Here is a 16,189-nt window from a genome sequence, read left to right on the forward strand (position 1 = left end):
TAGGCTGCTTGATGGTGAGTTAGGGCAGGTACACAGGAGGACATTAGGTCCGATATTGCTGTCGCCGACCTTTTTTGGCGCTCACCGACAAAACCTCCCAATCTGACGCAGATCGGCCTTTGATCAGCGAGATAATGCTCGCTGTGTGTGAAAGGCTCCGCGACACGATGTGGGCGCGATTATCCGCTCTGCGACGGCTTTCCGACCATTTTCAGATAACTACCATGTTAGATATTCAGATGTGTCCCAGACAGGACAGCAGACAATTTTCAATTCAATGGGCTTTATTGGCATGAGAAAACATACGTTTACATTGCCAAAGCAAAAAGCACAATATAAAAATACAGCAATACAATCAAAACAAAAAATATGTACATTTGAAAGTCAGAATCTTCAATAGATCAATTTCTATGTACCAAGATCGCTGGGTGCAGGTATAGTGCAGGAATATACACAATGATTAGTCTTTAGGGTGGTTGTGTTCCGTTTGATATCCTTCTCCTATCACAGCAACTCACGGATCTTGCTGCTGTGTTTGCACATTGTTGTACTTCGCCCAGCAGATATGGGAGTTTTTTGTCATTGGTCATGTTTTCAAAATCTTTGTGTGTGGTTGTAATCTGTGGGAAGTATGTGTCTCTGATGTCTTGGTACAATGGACAGACGGTTAGGAAGTGTAGCTCGGTTTCCACTTCATTTTGTGTGCAGTGGGTGCATAGTCTGTCTTCTCTCGGGATACAGGTCTGCCTGTGACGACCTTTCTCGATCGCAAGACTGTGCTCACTGAGTCTGTACCTAGTTAAGATTTTTCTTTGTTTTGGGTCGGTCACAGTGCTCAGGTATTCTGCCACAGCGTATTCTCTGTTTAGGGCCAGATAGCATTCTAGTTTACTCTGCTTTTGTGTTGCTTCTTTCCAATGTGTCAGGTAGTTTTCCTTTTGCTGTTTTTTTCTGACAGCAGACAATATCATACAATATGAAAGGAGCTACAATCACCTTGCGAGGAGATGCACGCTACAGCCAATGAGAGCACATTACAGCCACCGTGGCTATGGAAGGTCTGTGGACCTGACCACAACAAACAGATCCTCATCATCCCCCGCATAGTTACCGCTCAGCAGTCCTGTATTAAGTTAAACATTATTATAAAACAGAAAGAGTGAGAGAGCGTGCTAGAAGAGGGGCTGTTTATTTGAGACTATTGCACAGAGATAGAGAGAGAGAAAGACACAGAGAGCGAGCGATCTGTATGTGTGTGTGTGTGTGTGTGTGTGTGTGTGTGTGTGTGTGTGTGTGTGTGTTAGGGCTGTCAGAACGAATTTCACTATTCGAAAATAATTCGAATGTTATTTTTTTTTATAATATTCGAATGTTAAAATTGATATTCGAATGTAGCTTTTATCATTTTTTTTTTTTTTTTAAATACATTTTGTTTTTTATAAAATTTTAAATAAAATGTGTTTTATTAAAGAATCTAACGATGCGAAACAAGGCCGCTTCTTGCCTGCAGGCATGTAAAGAATGTGCTCGTCAGGTCACGTGATATCAACAATACTGTTTGTGAGTCAGCACCGCGCGACAGTGAGTGAGTGCAGTAGATGTAAACATGGCAGAAGGCGGCGAGGTCGTGGATGCACCAGAGATCACCACTCCTGATCATTTAAGGAGTGATGTGTGGAAAGTTTTTGGATTTCCATCCAAAAACGGAAAAATAACAAGAAAAGACATAGCAATCTGTAGAGTATGCAAGATCGAAATGAAGTATCACACCACTACAAGCAACCTGAGGAATCATGTCGCAATGTTGCACCCTGCTACGTTTGCCGAGATGGCAGATCTGGATGAACCACAGTTAAAACAGGCTAGGATCACCTCGTTTCTGCCCCCCTCCTCCTCGTCGCGAGGTTTACCTGCTGCTCGCCAGAAGGCGATTACAAATAAATTGACCCAATTTATCTGCAAAGATATGAGACCGATTAACCTCTCGCAGGGGGCTGGGTTCCAAGAGTTCATACGGGAGCTTGAGCCAAGGTACATAATTCCCTGCAACACCACAATCACTGACAGAGTTGTGAAGCTATATGATGTCACTAAAAACAAAGTCAGAGAAATGGTTACTGGAGAAAAGATTGCCCTGACCACAGATGGGTGGACGTCACTAGCAACGGAAAGCTATGTGACACTCACTGCACATTTTATAAATGAGAAATGGGAGATGAAAGATGTCATTCTCAAAACCGCGGAAGCCCAGACAAGCCACACAGCTGAGAATGTCGCAGGCTACATAAAAGGCATACTCGATGAGTACAACGTTAGTAGTGAGTCCGTTCTCGCCATCACCACGGACAACGCAACTAATTATATTAATGCGGTGGAGCAGCACCTCCATGCCACCAGCGTCCCGTGTATGGCTCACACAATTAACCTGGCTGTGAGGAAAGGTCTAGCAGTTCGAGCCATTCAAACTCCGGTCAGCAGACTAAAGGCCACAGCACTGCATTTCAACAAGTCTCCAGCAGACATGTACCTCCTGGAGGCCAAGCAGACGGCACTTGAAGTCACACAAAATAAGCTAGTCAACGACTGCGCTACTCGGTGGAATAGCACCTACGACATGGTGTGTCGGGCAGCTGAGCAACAAGCCCCCGTTGCAGCGGTAATCATGGAAAAAAAACTCAGTCATCTGGAGTTGAGCACCAATGAGTGGAGGATTATGGAGAGGGTCAGAGAAGTGCTTAAGCCTTTCAAAGTGGCCACTGAGGGTTTATCAACCGACCGATTCCCAACAGCATCAGCCGTTCTTCCCCTTAAGTTTGTGCTTTTGTCGCAACTCCAGGCTTCCACCGACGACCCAGCAGCAGTCAATGAAATGAAAACAAAGATCTCAACTGACCTCAAGAAGAGATACAGCGAGGACAAATCTGCCTTCATGCTACTTAACGCCGCTAGCTACCTCGACCCGCGGTTCCTTCGGCTGGTTCATTTGGACGACGGACAAAAACATAAAGTACGTGAGAAAATTAAAAGTGAACTGCAGTTGCTGCCGGTTGAAGAGGGGCGAGATGTGATTGTGATTGCTGAGGGCCCGGGGCAAGACGAGGAAGGAGCAGCCATGGCTACAGCAGGGACATCGCGACAGGGCAAGACAGCCAAGAAAACAGCTCTTAGCGCCATGGGAGATCTGTTTGGGAATGTTTACAGTCAAGCACCAGATCCATCAGGTTTGTTTTTATTTTATTTTGGTACATTTTTTGGGTAAAATAAATAAAAGTAAGCACAATATAACTTAAACCCAGTGTAAAGTGTAACGAAACACTTATTTTCAATGTGGTCCTATAGGTGCCACCGTAGACCTACTACAACAAGAGATGGTGTCGTACGAGAGAGAGACCCCGCTACCGAGCAACGGCAACCCACTGGAGTGGTGGGGGGTGTCATGTTCCAAGTACCCCCACCTTGCCCAGCTGGCACGGCGCTATTTGTGCATCCCGGGTACTTCGGTTAGAGCAGAGAGGGTTTTCTCCACCGCCGGGATAATCGTAAATAAAAAACGCTCTGCATTAGATCCAGAAAACGTGGATCGCCTTGTGTTCTTGGCTAACAACCTTTAAGTCTCGCCAATGTTGTTGTTTTATTTTGTTTTTATTTGATGCTGCTGAACGCTGAGCACTTTATTATTTTCATATTATTTTACTCGTTTGGAACAGTGGTTTTGTTTGGTCAAAGTTGACAAGATAATTTAACAGATTAAGATTTACACAGTTGCAATGTCGCAATGTTCGCTTATTTCACTTTCATTGCTGGACTTATTGGGACTGTTCAGCGTACATGAACACAATGTGTTCATGTCATGATTGATAGCCTATTCATTGTTTTAAAAAAAAGGAGAGAGAAACTGGACTTGTCCTGCTGTTAAAGACTGTTCCTTCCTCGTTTCATATTGAGTCTACTGAGTGCAAGTGAAGTGCATTAGATAGCAATCTGTGCTGTACTCAATAAAATACAACGTATCCAACGTTATACATTTTGTGCCTGCCTACCATTATTACATGCAAGCGACATCAGCGTTGTTGCGTTGAAAAAGTAGCTTTGGATGGGGCGCCGTTTAGTGGACATAACGTGCATAATTAACCACCTCGATGTTCGTTGTACTGTGTAACCCGAACCTAACCCTAAAACCGAAATAACGTTTTTTTAAACGGGAAAAAAGTACCCGAACCCGCCCGAAAACCGAACATTTTAAAAAATAAAACCCCAAAGAAATCGCGCGTGCATATTCGAAAATATTCGAATATTACAAATAAAAAGGCTTTGAAATTCGAATGGCATTTTACAGTACAACTGACAGCCCTAGTGTGTGTGTGTGTGTGTGTGTGTGTGTGCGTGTGTGTGGTCTGTGAGTGAGTGTTGCCAGATTTTGCGAGAGAAATAAGCAACCAGGTTTGTGAAAACAAGCCCAACAAAAGCGACTATGGTGCTCATAGTCGCTTTTGTTGGGCTTGTTTTCACAATTAAGCCTATATACAAATACATTGGATAATTGAAAATAGACGTTATACAAGCTCACGTTGAAGATAGGCTATTTTTAAAGAAGTTTTTTTTTGGGGGGGGGGGGGGATATTTACAAAATCCACACAGATCTTGAATGGGGGTCTATGGCACAACATGTTTTCAGAAGGGGGAGGTCTGCGCCTCTGTGGACAATTAATTATTATTATTAATTTGGGGGTCCTTGCCATGAAAATGTTTGAGAACAACTGGTTCAAAAAACATTAAGAAACAAGGCCAAAAAAGCAACTACACTTTCAAGCAACTTTACAGAAAAACAACCCCAAAGTCGCTTATAATAAGCGGACATGGCAACTCTGTCACTGACCGCTTCTGCGCACTTTACGTGCGAGCGAGCGAGCGAGCGAGAGAGAGGGGCATATCACGGGATACGTCGATTAAAATTAATTGGAATAAACACAAATGTATGTATTGGGTCTGACTCTGGAGATAGCATCCTAGTGAACTATCCTGCAGTGTGTCAGCCCTTGTCGGAGATCAATCGTGTTGTGAAAACCACAACGATATTATGACAGCCGATTTCAAGAAAAAAACTCCTGAAATGTGTTATGCTTAACGATCAGATGACCCCCCCGAGCACTTTAAGGTCCTGCCGTGTGTACCTGCCTTAGTGTAACAGACTGCTTCAGACAGAACATCTGACAGTCAGTGGTGGAATGTAACTAAGTACTTAAGTACAAATTTGAGGGATTTTCACTTTACTGGATTATCTTACATTTTCAGTACTTTTACTTCTACTCCACTACATCTCAGAGGAAAATATTGTTCTTTTACTCCACTACAATTTAGTTACTTTGTAGATTTGTATTATTACAAAACACGCATTAACCACTTTATCCCTATATACGTCGGCTATTTGAAAATAGCCGATCCACAAGCTCACAACGCGTTGCTTTGCGACCCATTGTGAGCTTGTGAGTATTTCTGCATTGCAGTACTGATACTTTTACTTAAGTACTTTTTCCACCACTGGAAAAGTACAGGTCACATAATGGATCATTGATATGCATCCAGCCAGGTCGGTCATTCCTATGTTAATTCATGGTGTTGATAAGCTTTTGTAAGCGAGGTACGAATTGTTGTTTTTAATCGATGCGCGAGGTCCGTCGATCCATGTGCGTGCACTCTTTATGCGAGGACACATTCGCTGTTTCACCCGCGTTTGGTTAAAAGTTATATCGAGTGACGTTCGAACATTGCAAACTTTGCAATTAACTTTAGTTTGCACCGTGTCGGTTTTTTGAATATCCAAATGAGCCTGACTCTCCGTCCATTACTGCTGCTGTGCAGACTCAAGAGCGACGTCCTCCTCGCTGCCAAGAAGGGCGCGGGGACTTAGGGAGCCTGTCTGATGAACACAACAGATCTTCAAGCAATCAATGCGGTCTGGACGTGCGGTCGAGACGCGTTGTTAGCTTGTAGATCTGCTATTTTGGCGAACGAAACCGTAGTACTACAGAAGTATAAATTAAGGTATAGAACTGGAAATCATAGAATGTGAGTGCACGCTGCCACGCTCTATGACTGAGTGACTCACTTTATGACGATAGATACGATATCTCTAAAAAAGCATATCATGCTTTTATACATAGTATCGTCACGACGATATACTATCGCCATATCGAACACCCCTACGCCAGAGGGAGCTCCACTAATCACGTTGAACCCAGATTTGGCTCAAAACAAGCGGTTACATTTTTCTCCTACTATGCCACAAATGTGGAACGCCCTAACAACGTCGTAAAGGAGTGTAAATCCCTACTCTGTTTATATGATGTTTTGCATATTTGTGTCATTAAATGTTTTGATTAATTGAGTGCAAAGGACCCCACTGGAAACAAGCCATAGGCTTTCTTGGGTTTAAAATGCTCTTAGCAAACCTTATATAGAACTGTACTTTCCTGTGTTTTTATTTGCAAACTGCTAATAAAGTATTCAATCAATACATCAAGTGTAGTTAAGCTAGCAGCTTAGCTCATTCATTCATTTAACCTTTATTTAAGATTATCGGAAAGATCATTGAGGGAGACCCTCATTTACAATGATGCAAAGATTACACACATATAAATAACATAAGAACAACAAGAAAAACGATAATGTTGACAAAAAAAACTGTTAAAACAGTTGAATGTTGACAGCAATCAGCTAAAAGAGTTGCATACAGGTAATGCACGTAAAATGGCCAATAGATAATAGGGTATTCGGTTTAAGCTCTTGTTGCAAGAGGTTCCAACGATCAGGCTTTGCACCAAAGCTGAAAGCAGTCTTTCCCAGTTCCGACCTGGCAAAAGGAACCAGAAGGACTAGCCAATCGCTGGAGCGAGTTAGAATGTGACTAGGTTTCTGATTTGACATGGATGAGATATATGGTGGTATATGTTTTTGACATGAAGCATGAACCAACCTGCTCTGTGTAGTTTGATGTGTGGCTGTAGCATCACGTCCAGCAGTTTGTTTTGTGTCTCCAGCAGAGTTTCTAGTGTCTCTATCTCTCTCTGGAAGAGGTTGCACATGAACTCTGCAGCCGCACGGAGGCACTCCAACACAAACACTCTGACATTAAGCTTCACACTACAAACATCAACACCACGCTGTTGTTCCAAAACACACAATATCTCCTCTCCCACCGACGTCATGTGTTCATTTATCGACAGCCGTACAGACTCCATTTGACTAATTTTACCTCCTTTATGAGACATTTTCACCAAACGCTCTGTTCTTACTATAATATACTTATATAATGTGTAAAGCTCTCTGTTCCTACTGTAATATACGTATATAATGTGTAAAGCTCTCTGTTCCTACTGTATGTATACTAATGTGTAAAGCTCCGATTGTATACTAATGTGTAAAGCTCCGAAATCCGCCATTACGCTGAATATAAACAACACGCATTTACTTCCGGGTCAACGTTTCACAATGAGCAGCAAAGGATCCAGGCACTGTTGCCTTTCGCCACCTGGTGGAGGAGGTGTGTAACTGAGTAAAGGACGGATGGATGGATGGATGGATGGATGGAGGGACTGCCTTCCACTTTCTTTTGAATAACATTAATGTTATACAAAAATGAAATTAATTTCACATATCTCACAAAAAAAGATATAATATAGATGCAAATTAAATCTTAATTAAAATGTTGATAATATCAAAAACAAGTACCAAACATATGTACATGTCTACATATTTTGACAGCTTCAGTTACTAGTTATTATTGTGGAAATGTAACATTTCCTCTGTGAGAGAATGAATGAGTTTATACTAATATGCATTTTAGGAGATTGTTTCAATACAAGAGATCACAATAATATGACAATAATTATGTAGTATATTATAATGAGAGAATGAGAGCAAAGAATAGAAATGGAAAAGGAAAAGTGATGAAAGAAAATGGAAGAAGAAAAGGTGGACAGGGTCCTGTTGCCTTGGAAGGCAACGGCCGTGCTCCCCCGCGTCCACATGTCGCCAATAAAAATCCACCCGATCCACTTGTTTCCAATGAAATTGAAATCCCCCCCCCCCCCCCCCCCCCCCCCCCCCCCCCTCGATTTGTTTCCGATCAAAACGCTCCCGTCAGCTGTCCACTTGCTGACAATAAAATCGTCTCGCTCCTGTCCATTTCTCCCCGCCCCTCCCTCCCCCGTTCAAAACAAACCGTCCCATGTGGGATTTCTGACCAATCACAACGCTCCGTCTTTGCTGCTGATCCGGTCTGGGTGTAAAGCGGATACGGAAACGGACGGTACTTCTATTAATGTATGGGTACACATGACCGGATACGGTAGGCGGGCTCTAGACAGGATCTGAGCACAGAGCAGCAAATAGAAACCCCGCGGGGTGGTGGTGTAAAACTAGCCTGGTTCCAGACGAATCTGCCTTTGCAAAAGTGCATGCACTTTAGCCCTCGGCATATCCACGCAGTGTGTCGTGTGATATTGTCTGGCTACGCGAGGCTAGGTGTAAAACACCACGTTGACCTGAGAGTGAACCACCTCTGGATGGATGCAACTTTCCGACGTGGAAAACAAACCATCGCCACTTATTTTAAAGATTTGATGAATGGACACTGGCTGACACGGGTGTTGTCATCATCCTCTAACTCAAGGTAAATATCATGACTTATTCAAAGTAGCCTACTTTTGTAATTCAATTGGTAGTCTTTAGCCATGTTTCACATGACGCTCGACCGGTGTCGCGGTTCAAGTGGCCGTCGGCTTGACTGGCCTCCTGCGCGTCCCCGACGGCAGATGTTGTTTGAGGAAGTGGGTGGAGATCACTTCGTCAAAGCTTAACGTTGTTTATATCAATGAATAAAACATTACATCCATCCCATTGTTTGTGGAATCTTACTTGTATGAAACAGTAAAGACATGCAGCCATAAAAAACAGTTGGAATAATGAAGAAAAAGAAAATCTACAAAAACATCTGAAAGTGTCGAATGGGATTCGATCCCACCTCCACAGTTGACAAAAATCCGTAGTCCTGCGCCTAACCTGCCACGATATGAGACACTGGAAGGCAATGGAGGAAACAATGTATATAATTTATTGTGTGTCCAGATGTGAACCGACAACACCATATGAACTAGATGGAACTGAATCAACTGGTTTCTCATATAAGCAGATAATATTGACTAATGTAAGCGCTCCGTTCACATGATAATTTAATAGCTGTAGAAACAAGTCAATGATGTTGGTAGTCACACCATGAACCACAAACTATTGTGTGAAGTCTGACAAGTGCATAATAGCCTATCATATTAATAATCTTAGTCATCTTTGAATTACAAAGGCTGCTGTGCACTGCAGAGCGTAGAACAGCACCACCTGCTGTAGGTCCTATGTTAAGACAGCAGCACCATCAGTTCAAAGTAGCCTCATTATCACAATGCATTTATCTAATCAATATCAAGCCCATTAACCTGGACTCTACACACCTCTTCAGTTGTGCATTAATGCCATTTTCTAACCACTCTATTACATGGCCACAACTTTGTGTGCGAAAATGTCATATCCATGACCGTTTTATTTTATTTAACCAGTAAAATCACATTGAGACCATAGTCTCTTTTACGAGTGTGCACTGGCCAAGAAAAGAGGCAAATAAATGTTACACAGCTCTGCCAGTAACAACAAATACATGACATGACAAAGACAACAAATAACATTCGTAATACCAAGAAAAACCTACTACCAGGGAGGCTAAGAGAGAATCTAAATAGCTAACCATTAACAGACTAAAAAGAACAATATATCATAATGATAATTATGACCATAATGGCCACATGGATGGAAATAGGAAGTACAAGGAGGACAAATAAGCTCTGATAGTCATTTATTTATTAAGGGTTGTTACATCCTCAATACACTATGCTAAATAGCACAATCAAAAGCTATTCAACAAGCATGTACAGTGTACACATACAAGGAGACAGTCTTCAAACATTGTTCTCTTGCAGTAGGCTACACAACAATCAAATGGAAGAAACGAAAAAAGAAACCTGAGTGCCACACAGGCTGTATATGGGACAAGTGCATGGAAGCATATTGCACATAACTGAATATTGCACATTTCAGTAGACCATGCAGATTGTGCTAGCACCGTTACTACATGGCCATTTAACAAACAATTTATCAGCACTCAGCTTGTTTAGTGGCTGAATTAAGTAGTAGCCGTGGAAACCAACGGAGCAGGAGGCTCCTGTTGTTGTAGCGTGAGGCAGCTTGATGTACAAGTGGGATCAGCACAGCTGAATGGATAGAGAGGCTGCTTGCTTGGGTCGCAGTAGGTACTAGTTTCAATTCTTGCCTTTGGCTGTGTTCCATGAGCAAGACCTTAACACATCAACCCTTGATGTTTGGTGCCAAGCAGGGCACTGGGGGGTACCATTTTTATAGTCTTCGGCATGACTGATGATGGATTGAATCCTGACATGACCTCCCAATGTCAGGGCAGACACATAATAAGGGTATTATTATTACAAGGGTAAAATATAGCTGCAAGCAGCGATAATACGGGGCCAGGGATTGCAGAGAGAAGAAAGAAAGAAGCAATGATAAGTAATATGCACAATAAGCCATAGAAACATAGAAGACTGAACTTGAGAGAAAGAATACCATGCAATTAACAAATGAGCATTTTAAACCCATAACCCTAACCTCAGTAAAACTATGCCTTCCCCTAACCTCAAGAAATACTATGCGTACGCCTATGAATGCCAAATCATGATCACCTCAATACATCGTCTGGGAGGGGGATCGAACCGGTGACCTCCGGACAACAAGGCTGCCTTTTCTTCTCATTGAGCTAGAGATAAGATAGCCCTGGTAGTGTCTGTTGATATTTATAAGTCATTCCGTCACTGACGGACCAGGCCTCTGTTTTGCTAACTACTCTAGATCAATGGTTCCCTAACCATCTACCAATAGAGAAATTGTACGTCTCCTCGGAACAGAAACTAGTGAAAGTAGTCGATCTACAAGCTCACAAAACGTTGCTATCTGAAAAGTTGTGAGATTGTAGATCGGCTATTTTCAGAAAGAAGTATATCATACAATGAAAGCATTTCAGGTTATCTTTTAACAATTGCGTATGTGTAGCCCCCACAGTCAAATTAGCCAAGAACCGGCGTGCAACAGACCTGCCAATCGGGCTCAGCCCTATTGGCATGACTGGTAACACGTTGGACTGGCGAGTGGGAGCCTCGGGTTCAATCCCAGCTCACTGCGTTCCACTACAATCTGGCGTAGTCGGCAGGACGAGGAGCGTAATATCCTCGCGCGAGGGACATGAGGGACGTTGTGTACGGTGGTCCACGGCGTGAAGTGTGAAGCGCGAGGACGCGCTCCAAAGATCGGGGGGGTGATTGTAGCCCCCACAGTCAAATTAGCCAGAACCGGCGTGCAACAGACCGCCAGTCCGACGTGTTACCAGTCATGCCAATAGGGCTGAGCCCGATTGGCATGACTGGTAACACGTCGGACTGGCGAGTGGGAGCCTCGGGTTCAATCCCAGCTCACTGCGTTCCACTATTGTAGCCCCCACAGTCAAATTAGCCAAGAACCGGCGTGCAACAGACCTGCCAATCGGGCTCAGCCCTATTGGCATGACTGGTAACACGTCGGACTGGCGAGTGGGAGCCTCGGATTCAATCCCAGCTCACTGCGTTCCACTACAATCTGGCGTAGTCGGCAGGACGAGGAGCGTAATATCCTCGCGTGAGGGACATGAGGAACGTTGTGTACGGTGGCCCACGGCGTGAAGTGTGAAGCGCGAGGACGCGCTCCAAAGATCGGGGGGTGATTGTAGCCCCCACAGTCAAATTAGCCAAGAACCGGCGTGCAACAGACCTGCCAATCGGGCTCAGCCCTATTGGCATGACTGGTAACACGTTGGACTGGCGAGTGGGAGCCTCGGGTTCAATCCCAGCTCACTGCGTTCCACTACATATGCATTAATTGACACAATCATGTTGTGTGCAATGCAATTTGAATTTAAGTCTGCATTAAGTGAGTTTTGAACTGGCAGAGAGAGAGAGAGAGAGAGAGAGAGAGAGAGAGAGAGAGAGAGAGAGAGAGAGAGAGAGAGAGAGAGAGAGAGAGAGAGTGTGTGTGATTATGGATTGAGAGGGAATGACAGCAGGTGAGGTGGGTAGATCCAATCCATGGGAATAGGCCAGGTGGACTGTTGCTGTTGCTCACTTTCTAAAAGAACATAATTATGTTAGAAAATTGACAAACAAATACTGTTAAGCATTTCATATTATATTTAACAATTGCACATGTATTCACTGATATATCATGTTGTGTGCAATGCATCTTTACTGAAGCCTGCATCAGGTGAGGCTTGAACCGGCAACCTTGGTGTTGTGAGGCATTGGTTTAAGGGAGAAGCCATTGGACCAACAGAAAGAAACTGTGAAGAAGAGATCATACAGATGATACAGTTTCACGCAAGTAGCTGACAAATCCTGGGTTTAATGTTTTTCAAACTGCTCAAAATTGCGGACAATCTAAGGGCGGAGCTTACTGGTGAACGTGATAGATGTGTTCCTCATGAGTCAAGGCACAAGTGTCTGCATTTTCAAAAAATTGCTATAGCGCCCCCCTTTGGCCAATTGGAGTAAGATTGGTTTCAGTGATATTTGGAATGACCCTGTACATTTCTGGAAAGTTTCAAAGAAATGTGAGTCTGCATGTATGTTTTAGGCGCAGATGAATAATTTTCATAAAACTGCAATAGTTAAAATCTATGGAATCCTGGGATTTTGGAGCAATCTGCACGAAACGTTTAACACTTGAACTTTGGACCTCTGCCGACATAATGATGGGAGCGGATTTTCCGTAAGTGAAAAAATGCAGAAGTTAGGAGCCAATGACTGTTTTTCATATAATTCAAAATGGTGGGAGATCTAAAGGTCAGAGGTCAAAAGTTGTTCAGCATGAGGAGACGCATATGTGTATCCAAGTTTCATGGCTGTAGGTCAAACAGGGCATGAGTTGTACCTGTTCAAAGTTGGCACTTTCAATTGAGTGCTATAGCGCCACCTTTTGACGAAAGATTGTGAGAATTATTTTTTGATCGTTTTTCATGACCATCTACCATATGGCCGAGTTTCGTAAAAAGCGACAGCACGGTTCAGCCAGAACTGCGAAAAGTGGCAGAAGAAGAAGTGACAGAATACTGCCAATAACAAAACAGAGTGCAAAGAAAAACAACTGAGTGCTCCAAATGATCCAGGTAAACATCAAACCTGTAGCATCTGTATGCATGATGAGGTGGTGAGGCTAGCTGGTGGCTTCCTCCTCACTCCTCCTCCTCCACACTACTCCTCCTCCTCCTCCACTCCTCCTCACCATCATCTAGGACAGATGATGATGAGGTGAGGCCTGAGGCAAGCTGGTGGCCTCACCATCATCTGTCCTGCAAGCAGGACAGAAGAAATCCTCTGCAGTGGGAGGATTGGCTACACAGCCCATGTGGAACCAAAAAGCACATGTTGTGCATTCAATCTGAAAGAAATCATGAACTTCATTTAACAAAACATTATCACAACACAGTTAAAATGGAAAGACCTTTTCATAAAAGTACGTTTTTGAAATGTAACGCATGTTTCCATGAAAGATTATGTGCTCCCCATGTAAAACATTCAAAATCCTCATACCCAATCACTATGGTCTCCTTCCTCTCCTCCTCCTTCCTTCTCCCCACAGCCACGGCACAGCTCTGACATGTCATCTATTGAAGAAATGTCTATTTAATACAGTACATTTAATTGTTTGGTTAGGCTGATACAAAGTGGCATTGCAGCCTACCAGAGCTGTTTAAGAGAAATTCCCCTATTTCCCTTCTCATGCGGTTGACTCCCAGGCTGTCCGTTGGGAAGGCCAGTGTCTCTGTGTTCCCCTTCAATATTAGTTCTGCTGCCTTGAACAAAGAACTTACAGGTGAATCTATCCCAATAAGGTTACTTTTTGGTATTTAGATGTGTTGTTCTTGAGCACAAGTTCTAAGCATGTTTAGATAGTAGGTTGTGTAGACAGATAGGGTTGATGTTGATTACCAGCTACAGTTTCTATGAACTACATTGTTCTCTTTAATTACTACAGTATATTATATGTTTGTTGACTATAGGGTTCATGTACACAAGTTGCTCTGGGTGAGAGCATCTGCTAATGCCTAAATTGGAAATTGTAATCTTACTTTGCATACCAGTACCCCACAGGAGGATGTGTCACGCTGGGCAGGATGTTGGGGTGTTGTGCATGTCCAACGTGATATATTGCCCCTTTTCTGCCTCATGAAGGCTCTAAAGCATGAGGATAAATCAAAATCATCATGTGTTGATCTACTTTTCACTTTTGTTTTGCAACTAAATCCATATCACCGGAAAATACCTACATGAGCAAACCATTCCTAGCATTTAAAATCATTGCTTTAAATACACAAAGTGTTGGATTTGCTTACCTGGTGGAATCCTGGCACATTTTTATTTGTGTTGCAGATGCTCCAAAAGGGTCATAAAAAATGACCTTGTTGGCCTTTGGATACATCACCTTTAAGAACAAATAGGATTAAGGTTGTGTCATGTAGCCTACGCAAAGCTTAAGTAGTGGTAAATATAATGCTGTGTATTTGGACAAAATACATACAACTAGGGTCCAGTGACCATTTAAGCCAACGGCTCCCACAATGGTGTCAAAGGCCATCACCTCCACCTGCATATAATCATTCCATGTGTTAAGTTAAGCCTATCTATGGTGATCCTTACCTTTTTTAGAATATTCTTATTTTTTCCTAAATAAATTTCGGTCATGGTAAATGAATCCACCATGAGTGGCTGGCAGTGGTGAGACAGGCATTCAGGACCTGCACATATAAAAAATTACTTGGGCCAACTCCAATCATTCATTATACTGTATTTCATGAGGCAACAGCTGAGGTCCTTTAATGAAAATGAAGCAAGTTATACCTCACTCTCCAACCATTGGAGAGGTCGAAGCCTCTTTAGGTCCATAGTAAACAGCTTGTACGAGGCTATTTTCGGACCATACGTCATCAATGACTGGAAATACACAGAATTTCAGTCATTTGTACAGAGCAGAATCTGACAACAGAATATTTTATGTCACATACTGGAAGGTAAATACTGTTGGTCTGGATGGGGCTAGGCATGACTGGGGCGGACTCAGAGGGGTGGGTGGTCGGAAGGAGGTGGTGTGGTGAGGGGACTGGTGAGGGAGCAGGGGAAGGGGATTTGGCATGAAGGGAAGGTGAAGGTGAACGGGTAGAAGGGGAACATGGAGCCAGAGGAGAAGGGCAAACAAGCTTCTGTAGCTTGGCTGGAATCCTTTCCTCTGGCTCAATGTAGTGTATTAACTGGTCAAAGTTGGCAACTCTGGTGCCCAGTTTGTGGGCCAGGATAACACGCTTCCCTTCAATTGATTTTATTTCCATAGGACATGGCTGGCTGTCACCAATGCAGGTTCAGAATGAAGGCCAGACTGGAACTGGTTTGTGATGGAGGGCCAAATAAGGAGTGCAAAGGATCACAGCCAAACAGTTCATAAAAATGATTCTGCTCTTCTGTTCCATCATATTCATCTACAATCCTTTCATGAGCAATTTTGATAAGATCCATCGAGACGGATTCACATGCATCAACTCGATGCCTTAAATAAATATCTGGAGTGATGCACTCTTTGATTTCAGAATAGAGTTTGAAAATGTTCTTACTCTTAACCAATGACTATGAGAAGTCCCATGTCACTCTCAGCAGTATTGGACTTAATCTGTTTTCTAACTATACGTACAATAACCTTCCATTGTTCATACAGACAGAGAAGCCATTTAACCTTATTCTCTGTGTCTGCATTTCCATCTGGCTCCGTCGCCTCCATACTTGTGTCTGGCATTTTGCATTCAAATTACAATGATATTTTAAGGTTAAAGGTATAAATAAATAACCGTGAATAACCATAAACAAAGACAATAAAACCAATTTGCACTTTGAATAACTGTATTACAAACCACAACACTATAGAACATTAAAAGGAACCCTTGAAAGATGCAGGCCTTTAACCAATTGCATATAAACCAAATTCAGAAGCCCATTTGCGCTTA

The 16,189-nt window shown here is 42.9% G+C and overlaps 1 protein-coding gene across 1 annotated transcript; it reads left to right on the forward strand.

Annotated features, from left to right (window-relative positions):
- Window positions 1-1,606: 1,606 nt before the first annotated feature.
- LOC311053215 (E3 SUMO-protein ligase ZBED1-like) lies at window positions 1,607-14,386 on the forward strand (the record flags this gene model as incomplete). The annotated part of the gene is made up of 5 exons (XM_084068673.1): window positions 1,607-3,221; window positions 3,340-3,424; window positions 13,326-13,448; window positions 13,937-14,013; window positions 14,373-14,386. The coding sequence occupies 5 exons, from the start codon at window positions 1,607-1,609 to the stop codon at window positions 14,384-14,386; spliced, it is 1,914 nt and encodes a 637-aa protein (XP_083924799.1).
- Window positions 14,387-16,189: the final 1,803 nt, after the last annotated feature.

The sequence above is a fragment of the Gymnoscopelus microlampas genome (assembly GCF_963454915.1).
Source record: "Gymnoscopelus microlampas genome assembly, chromosome: 10".
Taxonomy (NCBI): domain Eukaryota; kingdom Metazoa; phylum Chordata; class Actinopteri; order Myctophiformes; family Myctophidae; genus Gymnoscopelus; species Gymnoscopelus microlampas.